The sequence below is a fragment of the Melozone crissalis genome, unplaced genomic scaffold (assembly GCF_028551555.1).
Source record: "Melozone crissalis strain CALT ecotype California unplaced genomic scaffold, PUWL_Pcris_2 ptg000013l_1, whole genome shotgun sequence".
In the NCBI taxonomy this organism is placed as follows: Eukaryota; Metazoa; Chordata; class Aves; order Passeriformes; family Passerellidae; genus Melozone; species Melozone crissalis.
Genome location: NW_026535791.1, coordinates 44,710,396 through 44,724,366, shown reverse-complemented (window position 1 = coordinate 44,724,366; position 13,971 = coordinate 44,710,396). Strand labels below are relative to the sequence as shown.

The 13,971-nt window shown below is 43.2% G+C and overlaps 2 protein-coding genes across 4 annotated transcripts in view; one reads left to right on the top strand and one right to left on the bottom strand.

The window, feature by feature from the left end:
* REV1 (REV1 DNA directed polymerase) overlaps positions 1 to 6,377 on the top strand; it is a 54,374-nt gene extending 47,997 nt beyond the window's left edge. For all 3 annotated transcript variants that reach the window (XM_054272308.1, XM_054272309.1, XM_054272310.1), the window contains 5 exons: positions 2,016 to 2,124; positions 3,176 to 3,387; positions 3,554 to 3,713; positions 4,577 to 4,679; positions 5,994 to 6,377. In XM_054272308.1, the coding sequence (XP_054128283.1) occupies positions 2,016 to 2,124; positions 3,176 to 3,387; positions 3,554 to 3,713; positions 4,577 to 4,679; positions 5,994 to 6,105 (696 nt within the window). In that variant the 3' untranslated portion in view covers positions 6,106 to 6,377. The remainder of the gene's footprint in view (positions 1 to 2,015; positions 2,125 to 3,175; positions 3,388 to 3,553; positions 3,714 to 4,576; positions 4,680 to 5,993) is intronic.
* Positions 6,378 to 9,190: 2,813 nt separating this feature from the next.
* EIF5B (eukaryotic translation initiation factor 5B) overlaps positions 9,191 to 13,971 on the bottom strand; it is a 35,122-nt gene continuing 30,341 nt past the window's right edge. The window contains exons 19-24 of the mRNA XM_054271929.1: positions 13,259 to 13,390; positions 13,073 to 13,149; positions 12,817 to 12,981; positions 11,714 to 11,852; positions 11,028 to 11,189; positions 9,191 to 10,156 (exon numbers count right to left, since the gene is read on the bottom strand). Coding sequence (XP_054127904.1) covers positions 10,049 to 10,156; positions 11,028 to 11,189; positions 11,714 to 11,852; positions 12,817 to 12,981; positions 13,073 to 13,149; positions 13,259 to 13,390 — 783 coding nt within the window. The 3' untranslated portion in view covers positions 9,191 to 10,048. The remainder of the gene's footprint in view (positions 10,157 to 11,027; positions 11,190 to 11,713; positions 11,853 to 12,816; positions 12,982 to 13,072; positions 13,150 to 13,258; positions 13,391 to 13,971) is intronic.

The window sequence follows — 13,971 nt, the reverse complement described above, 5'->3', positions numbered from 1 at the left end:
TTTTATAGCTTAATAAGGTTTGTTTTGCAGCTCTTCATTCCTTTTGTGTGAGCTGTGTTATGATCAGGGGCAAAGCTAATTGGCTGACAGGGATTTATTCATTAGAAAACTTGTGGAAAATTTCCATTGTTAGGTAAAGTTCTCCTGTGGAAGGAATCCAGGTAGGTTGCATTCCTTTCCATCAGTTGTTGAAGTAATCTTAAAATTTAGAATAGCTATGTATCTCTGTAGCCTGGATCCTGCAGAAGTGTAGAATGCAGAACATAAAGATTACAGATGCCTAGAAATGAGTGACATTTGTAATAATGGTGTTAATTAGTGGTGGCAAATTTCATTTAACCCTTACAGTGTCTTCACATGGTACAGATTCCTCCTAAGGAAATTGATATAAAGGCACATCAGAAATACTGATAACTGTGTGCTGAGGTCACCCATAACTCTGTAAAGGTTCTCCATAATGTGAAAGCTTTCAGATACCTGTATGACAATGTTAGGACATTGTACAAGCACTTACCTGAAACTCCAGTTATATTGGACAATTCATGTGAATTCAGCTGATGGCTCCTTTAATTGAATTTTTCCATGTTACACTCTGAGAGAGCAGTGATGGGGGAATAACAAAAATGCATCCAGTTCATGTACTGCATTATTGCTGCAATAATTAAGTGGTATACACAAAAACAGTGTCAATTCAAAGCATTCCAAATCCTTGACTCTTGAATGCTTTACCAGAGAGCACGAAACTTTTTTTAAAAATTTTAGGAAGTAAAATTTGTGTTTAAAAAGATAACTTATACCTGTGATGTAATTCCACTATAGTGCTTTGTTCTGCACAATGTATATGGTAATTGAGGTCAGAGCTGTTCCTGTCTCCTCCTTCAATTAGTATATATTCTGTGGTGAAAATTTTGTGTTACTCATGGAGTTCTGAAAAAGGAACAAAATTGTGCTAAACTGATGAATTCTAACCTGTAAGAGTACATTGATGTTTATGATCTGTATTATTTAGACATCATGTGTGTGAATAGCACACTGTACCTCCCTGTCATAGCATACATGTTTTGATTTAAAAAAAAAGAAATCTCTATTGAAAGTAAGAGGTAAATTTTAATACCTTTGCAGATGTAATAAATACAGTATCTCAGATAATGATGGAAATTTCATTGTATTCCTAGAATAGAAGTTGTACTTTTGTTGTTTCTGCTCATCTCTGAATTCTACCAGTGAAATGAAGGGCACTCTCCCACTGACAAATTTAATCCACTAAATGATGGCTTTGCTTTGAATTAGATCTTGAAGATTATGAGCTGAAAACACTGTTTAGTTGTAATGGGAAGCTCCAAATACAAGATAAGTCTGTCATTGATGTGCTACTTCAGACAATGAGAAAAAAATAACTGCTAATACAAGAAACTTTATATGAGTGTGTCTGGCAATTGGCATCAAATTATTTCCTGTCTAGAATCCAAGTCCCTGGACAGTTTCAAGGGACTGTGCTCTTATCAGTCAAGCAAGTGGTGGACAACTGTGGGAGAAAGGGATTAAACCCTTTTGTGCTAGTTCAAGCTGGACTTGGCTTTTCCTGTCCTTAAAGAACTGAGATGATTTCCAAGAATATTCTGAGTTATATAGCAGCTTGCAGGAAATAGAAGTATCAAAAGAAAAGGAGGAACAAAAATCTGGTGGTCACAATGTTTGTGTTTTGAAATTTGAAGAGAGTGCTCTCTGGGTTAGGCTCAGTCCTGCTGTTAACACAGCTGTACTGGCTATCAGTAGATGGGTAAATGCTTTGTGTGCTCATAATAGTAATTTTAATAAATAGAGTCATATTAAATGTACATTTTGTTGTTTTTACAAAGAAAATATGCAATGTGTTTTACAGTATTTCAGCTATATCTCCTTTATTTTTGTTTGGCATGAAATGTAAATGCCTTTCTCGTGTGAGTGACCTAGAAAGAAGCAAACAGTGCTGCTCACTGCTAAAATAATCAAATGAATCTTTTGTTACTGTTCAGGTGGACCCTGAGGTTTTTTCTGCACTACCTGCTGAGTTGCAAGCAGAGCTGAAAGATGCATATGATCAAAGGCAGAAGCAATCAGAGCAGCAGCCTGCTAACACTTCAGGTGAGAATGTGCAGTTGTGCAATAGTCTTCTGGTGTAGGAGTTGCTTGCTACCTAAACAGCCATGCAGCCCTAAGTAACAAACTGGGAAATATAACCAAAGCTTCTCTGAAGATGCTGTGTTCAACTGAATTTCTGTATTTATTTTTGGCAGCCTGTCAGTTACAACCAGCTGTGGTTTCAGTTTGCAAACAGGTGCCCAGCTTTACTCAAATGGGTAATTAATTCAATTCATGGGGGCTGTGGCACTAAGCTTCCCCACATCCATATGTTTGCCAAATGGAATCCAAACTAGATGTGTCTTGTGATTTTAAAGCATTGCACTTTCTTCAGTTAGTTAAACTCTTTTCAGGGAGCATTCTCATGGTTCCCTGAAACCCATAGCACTGGCAGGGTTTTGGGGCAGCTAGAGAAAGATATACTGTATCTCACTGAGTGTCTCATAGTCAGCTGGGTTTACTCTGAGCTGATCATCCAGGTCTCCTTTTTATAATCAGTAGAAAGAAATAAGACTAATTCCCTGTGAGCATGCTTTGTCATAACAATAGATTGTAAATGTTATTGGCCTGATTGCCAGTTAAATGCTGCACTGTAATTATAATCACACCCTGATTTCATAGCCAGTGGACTAATCTGCCAAAATGCAGATAAGTTAGAATGATGGAATGAGAGAGAGATTTCCTTCATGAACTGTGATAAAAGCATTGTGGGGCCTTTACACTGCTGGCTTGCTGCTAACACTGGTGGGGCAGTGCTCTGACTGGGGTGAGGCAATTTGTCCAGTAGAATCAGATTTCACCAGCTGCTTAATGTGAGCATTCAAGGACTGAAATGCTCGCATTAAGAAGCTCATGAATAGCTGAGTGTCCTCTGTACACTGAAAGTCAAACAGTGCTTTGCAGATTTGAAATGGTGTGTACATTAAAGTTGCTGTATCTAGGCTGTTTTTTCTCAAGTGATCATTAGATTTTTGTTGGAGGTAGAGTCCCCCTTTCAATGGAAAAGTATTACATTTTAAATGTATCAACCACTGACTATTCCTGTGTTTTTCAGTGTCAAAAAATCCTTTCGTACACCTGAAGCATGCAACTATGAAAAATAAGAAAAAAACACGGAAAAAAAATGCAGTCAGTCCTGTGAAAAAGATTCAGAGTCCTTTGAAAAACAAACTTATTGGTAGTCCTGCAAAAAACATGCCAGCTACATCTGGAAGCCCACAGAAGCTAATAGATGGCTTCTTGAAACAAGAAGGAGCAGCTGCTCAGGTACTTCTAACACAAACAGCTTTTGGTAAAGCTGTGTCTGCTTCTTTAGACCATGTTCAGTAGCTGTTTTTCTTTACTGGATTCTTCACTGACACTTAGCTGTGTATGTACATGGTGTTGCCATATTTGTCAGCCTGAGCATTATCCAATTCCATGTTTGGAACAGGCTGAAGCAGTTCCATCGACCTCGGGCTCTGCGGGCCCATCAGCTCTGCAGAGGGAGCAGCAGCCGGGCCCCTTCAGGCCACAGGCCCCCAACCTGGCTGGAGCTGTGGAATTCAACGATGTGAAAACGTTGTTGAAAGAGTGGATCACAACCATCTCAGGTGAGGGATGTCACACTGGGTGATATTGCAGTGCATCACAAAGAAAACTGCTTTGAGAAGGCTTTTTGTACTTCCTTTCTCCTTCTCTCTTCCTTTTGCTGGTTATTTTTCACAGTACTCTTGATATCACACTGCCTTGGCAGTCTTGGAAGAACTTGATTCTTTCTGTTAGTTGTTACTCTATGGCTTTGTCAGCTCTTCTTGCTTAACATCATGAAAAGTAACATGATCCTTCTTCAAGGATGTGTCTGGCCATTGTCCTGTGCCTCAGTGTTACCTGTGGCTGAGGTTTCCTCTATTTTTCCAATATATTGCAACTGCTAAGATGAAAGTTCTTGAAAGGCAATTCATTTCTTCTGTGAAGATCTCTTCTTAGAGGCAGAGGAGTGCAGGGTTTGGGGTTTTGTCAGAATAAATGCTGGGAAGAACAGTAGATAAAAAACAAGTGCAACTGTGACACTCTTGCTAAATTGTGATCTGAATTAGGCCAAACAAATAGCAACTCCTTAAACCTTGGGAAATTTGACCTTCCTGCCATGGATATTATTATTCTCCTAAGACTTTCAAACATCATTGCATTCTAAAACCCAGTCTCTTTTCCCTTTGGTTACTGCTAGCTTTGCTGTCAGTTGTTCTTACTGAAAAAAAAGATGTCTACAAGACAGGTATTTCAGGACCCTGCAGTCCTGTTATGTGCACAGCTTCTGATGTCAAGATGTGTGAGAGTACAGAAGTTGTCAGGTTGGCCCCTGATATGCTGACACTGCAGAATTTCTTTATATTGTATTCCCATTATTCTGTGATTATATTCTAAGTATACTTAGGGAAAAGACCTCATTTTTAATTTTTTTTTTTAATTGCAGATCCTATGGAAGAAGACATTCTACAGGTTGTGAAATACTGTACTGATCTAATAGAAGAAAAAGACTTGGAAAAGTTAGATCTGGTTGTCAAGTACATGAAAAGGTAACTTAATTGCTGGTATTTGTGAACTTTAGACTGTTTTTGTTAGAATTTATCCTCCAGATGCTGCATTGTGAGCCCATTAACCCATCAGACATTCCAGTGATGAGTGGTTTCAATCTTGAATACTGGGGTTGAGGGAAGGAGTTGGAGTGTTAAAATAGATAATTTGTGAAAAAATAAAAGTAATATTTAGTTGTAATTCATAGAATCACAGAATGGTTTGGGTTGAAAGTGACCCTAAAGATCACCTAGGCCCAACTCCCCTGTCATGGGCAGGGACTTCTTCCATTAGACCAGGTTGCTCAGAGCTCCATCCAGCCTGGCCTTGAAGACTTCCAGGGATGGGGAATCCCAGCTTCTCTGGGCAACAATTTCTAGACAAAGATTGTACTTCTCATCAGCACTGTCCCTTTGCTTCATCCTGTTTTTGTTCATTTTTTCATGGTATCTCTAGACCCGATTTCATTCTCTGTCTGTATCCAGATTCTGTCTCACTCCAGCCTTTAAATGCATTCCTGTTACTTTGTTGTTGTGCTCCTATTACTCTTGCCATGAGTTTATGAGGTTTTAATCCATGTATGATTTGCTCACTAACTAAAGCTTAATCATGGAGCTCAGCTTTCTAGGTTTTAGATCTGCAAATATGTTTCACAAAAAGAATCAACACCAAAAAGACTACAGAAGTGTAGGAAGTTCACTGGGCTTTTGTATTATATATTTTTAGGCTTGGGAAATGCAAAATACACAGTGCAATGAACTGTTTGATGAAATCTGTGTAGTAAATTCCTTATAAAACTTCTGAATTGTCAGAATGTCCCATTCCTGGTCCCTGGATGTTGATCTGCCCTGATGGCAGTGTCTCCCCAAAGGGTTCCCACTCACCCATGTGGTGCTGATGTTACACCCTCCAAAGCTCTGAGTTATTATTTAAATGTGTTGATTGCACTTGGCATTTGTTGGAAATTGAGAAATAGCATCTCTGTCTTGGGATGAGGAAGTAAAGATGAGAATTCAGAAGTTTGCCCAGGATGCAGCTGGTGGAAGGTTGCCCACCACTTCATCCACAGGCTCACTCCACTGCCAGCTGCCAGCATTCACAAGCTGCTGTGCCACTGCTCACACCAGGAATTCGTGCTGTTAAGTCAGGCTTGGTGTGTCCAAGTAGAGAGGGAGGGCTTTACCAGGACTGAATCAAAATTCCATCCCTGGGGAACTGTTGTGATCTTGTTTTCCAGTGTGAAGACCAAAAGTGACTGTAAAAAGGACTGGTTCTGTAATGGTAATTTTAAACCTCTTCTTCCTTTTCCCCCTCAGGTTAATGCAGTCATCTGTGGAATCAGTTTGGAATATGGCATTTGACTTCATTCTTGACAATGTTCAGGTAGTTTTACAACAAACTTACGGAAGCACATTAAAAGTTATCTGAACTTGTAGTAAAGAGCTTGGTGAGAGCCTGGAGCTCTCTGCTAGCTGTGCCATAAGTGCTTGTGAGGTATTTGCAAAGTGCATGATAGTAATGCCCTGAGTTTTTATAATTTCAAATTTCTTTTTAAACAACAAAGTGTTTTGTACATTTCTTTTCAGAAAGTGCCAAATTTGTCAGTATTGCATGTAAATAATTGTGTTAAAATTCTTTTATTGTAGTATAGAATCTATTTACAAAATGTTTGTTTATAAAGTTTTATGGATTTTTACAGTGAAGTGTTTACAGTTGTTTAATAAAGAACTGTATGTATATTTTTGTACTGATTCTATTTTGTGATGCTTCAGTTTGAATATAGTGAACCCCTTTTACTAAAGCTGCAGCTTTGATTCATTTCACAGTTTTACACAGTGGCACTGCCTCAGCACATGGAGGAGGCTGCTGTACAGGCGCCTGGCCACTTTTTGTTTCTTCTTTGCTAACTTTATTACAGATTTTAAGATGAGGGAAGAATATTAGTTCATTTTCAGTTTCACCCTTCAAAGATTCAAGCCAGGGTGGCCCAGCCACTCCTGAAGCACCCAGGATGTCAGCTGAAGCCCCGGTGCTGTCTGACCTTGGGTGTCCTGTCCCCTCTCACATGCTTCTGGAGGAAGTCACCCCAAAGTGGCACTGTGAAGGGGGGGGTGTAGCCAACATGGAGCATCCGTCCTCTGCCTTGCTCCTACTCAAGATAGAGCCATTTGTAAAGCACCACTGTTCTCCCCAGCCTGTGGCACACATTTCCTTTGTGCAGCATAACAAACTAGGTTGTGGGGAGCAGCTGAGACAGAATAAACCATCCCATCACTGTGTCCCTGCTTGCATCCCTGCAGTTCATGTTTTGGGCAAGTCTGCTTTTGCAGGTGTGCACCAGCCTCACACAGTTGTACTTGGCCCAGTGCGTTGAACAAGGCTGTTTGGGGACCTGGAGAGAATGAAGAACACTTGACAACAACCAAGTTGGTAAGAAAAATCTTGGCTGAAGAAGATGGGGGAGGGGGAAGGTGGGAAGTGTGCCACATAATGCTGGGCATAGAACTGAGAGCAGAAATGCAAGCTGGAGCCAACCCTGGAGCAGTATTTGCACCACTAGCTTAAATGGAAGCACCTTGCCTAGCAGAGGGCAGGAGCTGCTGCTGGAGAGTTCTTTCTGCCACAGCAGTGGCAGCAGGGTTTTACCTTTAGTTTGTGACCTTGGCTTCCTCCTGCCACACACTGGGAGAGCTACCAACCTCTACAGCCAGGTGACGGATGAGGGAAGGGCAGGAGATGTCACTTCCCTTGACTTCAGTATGGGTTTTTGTTAGATCTCCTGTACTGTCCTCAGGGAGAAGCTGATGAAGAACAGGCTGGGGAGAGAGAAGTTAACTGAAAACTGGGCATGGTGGTGAGTGGTACCATGTCCTGTTAGGGGCCAGGCCCAAGTAGTGCCAGCTCCATCCTATCCATCCCCTTTGTAAAGGAGCTGGGCAATGGGGCGGTGCAGCCTCAGCACGTTTCTGATGGCACAGGATGGGCTGAGGGGGTGGGGGGTGCTGGGACCTCCGTGAAGTTCAGCACAGAGGTGCCAGGGTCTGCTCCCAGGGAGGGAGGGAGGGAGGGGCCTGCTCGGCACAGCACAGGCAGCTGCCAGGCTGCAGGAGGAGGATCCCCAGGAGCCAAGGCAGGAGCTTGTTCTGTTCCCTCTGCTCAGCACTGGTGAGAGGCCCCTGCAGTGCTGGGCCCCTCGGTACAGAGCAATTCCCAAGCACAGGCCCCAGTGGTGCCGCTGGGAGCGGAGCTTCTCCCACAGCCCGGGGAGGGCTGAGACAGCAGGGACCTTGAGCAGGCTGGGGAGGCTGATCCATGTGAATAAACACCTCAAGGTGCTCATTCCCTTGCATCCAGACATCAACACATGTCTAGAGAGAGATGGACATTGTCTGAGCCAAGACCTCTCAAGTTTCCATTAGTTTCTAGGCTGGGTCTTTTGGAGCCCCTTCAGTTCCTGCTTTTGAAGCTGCCTTTTTCTCTTTGCCTTGGTTTAGAAAAACCAGCACATAGCTGCTCACATCAAGGCAGGTACTGCTGAAATTCAAGCAGGTAGTTTACCAGTCAGGTTTGAGGAACTGGCGCTCAGACAGACGTACAATTGGCATCTTTAAAAGGACTCGGCATTAATTGTCAGGCTGCTTTAAGTTCCAGAACAAGAGCCTGCCAAAGGAGCATATCTGTTTCCTGGAGATTTTACCTATGGGAAGAACACCCTTATGGATTTGAGGGAACAAAGAAGAATACGTTGACCACAGTCTTTTGACATCTGTGTTCTGAAGAACTTTTTATTAGTGTAGTTTTCATGATTGCATAGTTTGCAAAAGAAAATTTTAACAATTAAATGCAGTCTCCTCTCTCTGATCATTGTGTTCACCCACTGATGGGAAGTTGCACCACACACCAACCATAGTGAAAAGGTCCTTTTCAATGGCAAGTTTAAAGTCTTAACAAAAAAAATCCAGAAAGTTAAATTCCATTTGCAAAGGAGGTGAGTTACTAAATGTTCTTTTGTAATGGAGTCGACATAGTCTCAATCAAAACATTCAGATTTTTCAACCAAAAAAGTAATCCAAGTGACAGAAGAAATCTGATCAAACTGCGTGTTGAATGTTAAACTCTTGTAAATATCTTAAACACTAAAAATCTCAGCTGCATGAATAATCCTCAATTTTGTTTCAGCTTGTGCTTTTGAAGAATGTTTGTTTTGCTCCCATCAGCATGAGCTGTGAGTTACCCAGAGACAGCCTCAGAAAGAATCCATCAAGCTGTCATGCCGGGCAGGGAGGCAGAGGGGAAGGGGGGCAGGAGAATGCTGGGATTGCAGACTGGCTCCTGGTCAAACATGACAAACATCCACGCTGGAGCTGGTCAGTCCACGGTGTCGGGTGGCGCCCCAGCTGTGATGCAGGTCCACAGTCACAGCTCCAGGCTGGCAGCTGGTGGCAGGAGCTCACACCCTGAGCAGCAGCTGGAGAAGAGATCCCTGCTCTGACCTCGGCAGTTCGGTGCCTGCCCCTCCTGTGCCTGAGCACCAGGAAGTGCATTCGGAGGAGGAAACGCCTTTGCTGGAACAGCCTCTGCCCTTTAGCCAAGCACAGGGAGGCAAGAGGGGCCCTGCCTGGCCTTTCCACACCTGCCACAGCCCATGAAGTGAAATTTGGATTACCGAAGCAAACTGTAAAACAAATGGGCTGCTGTGTCCATCTCCTTTATTTGTGGCTCTGCATTATAATGATTACAGTTGACTTCCATGAACTGTACAAGCAGTAAAAGGTGGGCAGCTATGCTTTTACAACAATTGTTTCACACAAAGCAAATACAGAGATACCCAATTGCCTAATTTTCTATTAAAAAAAACTCTAGAGGCACAAAGCAGAAGAATGTTGGAAAAGAAAGTCAAGGAAAGAGGTATGCATAAATAAAGAAGTATTTCTTACATCAAAAATGTCCCAAGAATCACAAAGTCTGCAGAAGCTTGGTTAATCAAATACTGCAGTACTGCTCTCATCAGTATAAAAGTGAAAGAGCTTTAGTTCTGTAATAAAAATTCAATTTATTTTATTTTGGAGAGAAGGAGGGAAAAAGGGTGGAAGGAAGGTGTAAGAGAGGGAAGGGCAAACTTTAAAACAGCAGCCAGTATTAGGAGGGGTAGTAGGAGAGGTGAACAGGCACATTGGAACCATGGGAACATGTAAATTGACCACTGTCAAACCAGTGTAAATTTCTTGGTTTCTCATGGAAAACATTTTATCCACATATTTTCCTCCCAAACATATATCCAACACTGTCTTCAATACAGGACTTTGTTGGTAACTTTTTAGTAACAGGAAGAGTGCGTTTATTCCTGCCTCCCCATTGCTGTAAAAGTTATCTAGATGATTTCAAACACTTTCTTCAGTTCTACTATAAGCTGCCAGTCAGACTTCTGCATCTCATCCCTGAACCAGTCCTTCAGAGCATCGATGGACTGACGGCTGATCTGTAACACACGAGACAAGCCCATCAGAAACGCACAGGAATTGACAGCAGCACACTGCAAACAGGTACTCTGAAGTCAGGGCAATCTGCACATCAGCTGAACTCATTCTAAGCCCCTGTTTGCTTCATTAAGCCCAGCAGCTGAATGACCCAACCTATTTGTTTCCCTTCATTTCTCCTCACACCATGTCCCTTATCTGGGCTAGAGGGGCTGCAGCTGGACAGTAAGGCAGGAACTGGAGAGTCTCCTGCTTCCACCAGGGCCTACAGGACCAGCAACCCCAGCCTGTCCCTATCCCAGGCCCTGCTGGCCCTTCATTTCTGGGCACACACCCTGGCACGTGTGTGGCAGGAGGTGTCCTATGACACAGTGACTAAAGCAGCTGGGAAGGTGGAGAGCTGTGGCTTCACTTCCAACAGCAAAAGATGAAGCAAAGGATCATCTCATTCAAGCCCAGTGCCCCACAGTCAGAGCAACTGGAGGACTGCTATGCGTTGTGCAATTTCAGGACAGGCTGTGGTGCCCTGGGGGACTGCTGAGCTCTGTGTACAAACAGCTGGCAATAGTGAGTGTGGCATTTTGCCCTCTCAGGTGCTCTGAGCTGCAAGGTCTTTGCAGCCACAGCACCTCCTTCCTCAGGCCTCTGCAGGGGCACCACTACTGCAGGGGCACCACTACAGACCTCACACCACAGCTCCAGAGGCCTGGGCTGCACGATGCCACACACACCCTCCCCAGTGAAAGTCAGTCTGTGACAGAAGGCTCCTCCCCTGAGGAGGGGAGGAGCCTTCTGAGGCTTCATGCTACATTTCACTTCAGGCAAGCTGCCACTCTGTCCTAAGGCCTTTCCACAAACAGAGACTGCTCTTACCTTGCTGACGAGGATATCTGTTGCTTCAAAATGTCGTCCATACATTTTAGGTGATTCCCCAGGAATAGGTTCTATTTTAACACAAACTTCTTGGCCTTTCTTTGCCACATCCACCGGTTTGTGGTTTATTTCAATACTTGTGACTATTCCAATTTCAACAAACTGTAATACAATGAAGCAGCTGTAACACATCCACCAAACCTCTGTGCGTGCACCCTTCTCTAAACTCCTGTTTGGAGGCACAGACTTGCTGCAGGAAGTGTGGCCACCTCAGCACAGGCAAGCCAAATGTACAGCTCAGCAAGTGCTCCATCCTGCAAGGGCAGGGACACCAACCTCCCACAGCCCATCTGGGATATCAACTGGTTAGCCCTTAAAATGTCAAGAGCTGGTTATCCCCCTTTTTAGCTACCAGGTAGGACAATTGTGCCCATTACTCAATACCACAGCACAGAACTGGCAGGTGCCCTCCAGCCACACTTCCTGTGCCCTGCTCCAGGGCTCAACTCTTCTGGCAGAGTGCAGTGAAATATTTGAGCACCAGAAGAAAGACTTGATCTGCAGGTCTGACCCTCATCTCCCACCAGCAATCTGTGCAGAGGAAAAGCATGCAAGCACTCCAAGGAGCATCATCCCAGGAAGTACCAGCTGGATCAAACATGCAGTGGGACGAGGCCCTTACTTACATTCTTGCTAGGTACACACATGGGAGTCCCCTGCTTCACCTGGCCGGCCTCAACCACAACACCCATCACTATTGGGTCACGAGAGTTGAAAATGAACTGAGGGAGTATTTTCAACTTGCATGGAAACACTGCTATATGCCTGGAAGGTGACAAGAAAAGGCACTTTGAAAGGTACATCCACTGCTCCAGTGTATCATTAACAACTCTGCCTTCTCCCACACATCTTAGGCATTCATTCCAGGGGTGTTGCTTGGAGAAAAGCAGGAAAAAATCTCTTTTCCAGTCTTGCTAATTCTAGTCCACACCTGTTCTTCAAGAACTACAGGGAGTAATAATCATTCATGCCTGGCATGGATTTTAATTTGACAGGCTTGAGTGCTCAACTTAGACCAAGACCAAAGGAGTAGTAATTTTACAGTGTAATTATAGCCTCACATGAACACAGGAATAGAAATGTTGTTGCCTGAACTCCAGAATGTCAAGGGGTTTTTTTGCCAAGTGAACAAATACATTTAAAAACTGAGCTAAACAAACTCAAGTTAGGATCAATATGAAACTAAACATTTATTTTGATTGTCCTTATTTTACTGAAGGCCACCCAATGACACATGTTACCAAAAATTAATTTTGGGTCAAATCCTTGAATTATTACATATTCATGTTACTGCAGTCAGAATTAAACCCTCTACACTGGGATCACATGAACATGAAACAATAGAATCCAAATCCTTTTAGTTTTGTTTTTTTAACTCTGTAAGACTAACCCATCTGCCACAATCTAGGAAGAGAAGCCAAATACAGAAAGCAAACTGTAATAAAAACAGTCCATATTACACAACAGTTCTAGCTGAATCCTGCATCTGCTGCACAACTTTCACAGCTCTCACCTCACTAGGCCTAATCCAGACCTAAACAATTAGACTGGAGCACTGAATTCTTGAAAACTATCAATTTATCGTCCTACCATCTTCCTCCTCTCCTCCCTTTCCATCAGAACCATATGCCAAGTAATAAGGAAACAAGTAGTTAAACAGAGCTTCATTTATACTAAAATAAGAGACACTTATTTGGGAAACACCCAGAAGACAATTGCTTATACTTACTTGAATTCCTCTTGTTTCTGCTTTTTGTAATCTTGTCTGTATTTTGTGAAGGCATCAAACAAGTGATAAATGATTTCAGCACTAAAGATGCGAACTCCTAAGCTGTCGGCCATCTCCTGCGCGTCCCGCTCAATGCGCACGTCGAACGCCAGGATGACGGCGTACCTGCAGGAACAGCAGCGCAGAGCTCAGCACAGGGCTCCCCAGAGCAGCCTGCAGCACCACTGCACATTTATCAGCACTGCACAGTACTCACTGTGGGTCATGCTCCAGCATCACTGAGGCCTTCATTACATCTTTTTTATGGACAGGACCAATATTAATTCCTGAATACTGTTGAAGAAAGCCACAAAAATCAAGTCACTAATCTCTGAGTGAAAAGGAAACATTTACTGACTAAACACAGAATCAATGGCATCAGACAAAGCACAGTAGTACTTACTGGCACTTCTGATGTTTTAAGAAATTCAAGTAATGCCTCTAAAGAGCCTAAAGTAGAAGCCTGGACATAAACACCTTTCTCTTCTAATTTGATTGCATTCAGTGTTTGCTTCAGTTCATGTATTAGTTCATCCTTTAGGGAAAAAAAAGGAGAGAAAACAAGTTTTAGTTCTATTGCTATTTATGCCTCAGGGTACAAAATCTTCCTGTTCATGAGCTGCTGAAAACAGGCAACAGCCATGGTGATAGGTCCCAAGGGACAGAGCTGCAGTGTAAATCATACACAGCCTGTGAGACACTGACTGTTTCTGGCATTAGAGAAGCCTGAGCTGAACTAGACCTGAGGATTTTGTGGGAAGATGATCATATAAAACTGAGCACCTTCAGAGCTGGTAACGTTTCTCTGCAGACCTCACATCACTTTCCCCAGCAGTACAAGTTTCTGCTGGCAAGGCTGAGCAAACACATGGCTCACATTGTGTGGCAATGCCTTGGCTGCCTGGGGGTCAATGACAAAAGCTGACACCTAAAACCACGAGCTGGAAAGGGTCCTGAACACTCTTTAGGCCTGGGTACCAAACAGGATGCAAGAGCAGCAAAGCCAATTTGTTGCTTTTAGAGAAGTGAAAAAAACCACATTTTTTTAGAGCCTATGCCTTCTAACCTCAAACACGAAAGTGTCTTCCTCTGGCAGATGAATGGGTTTTGACACTG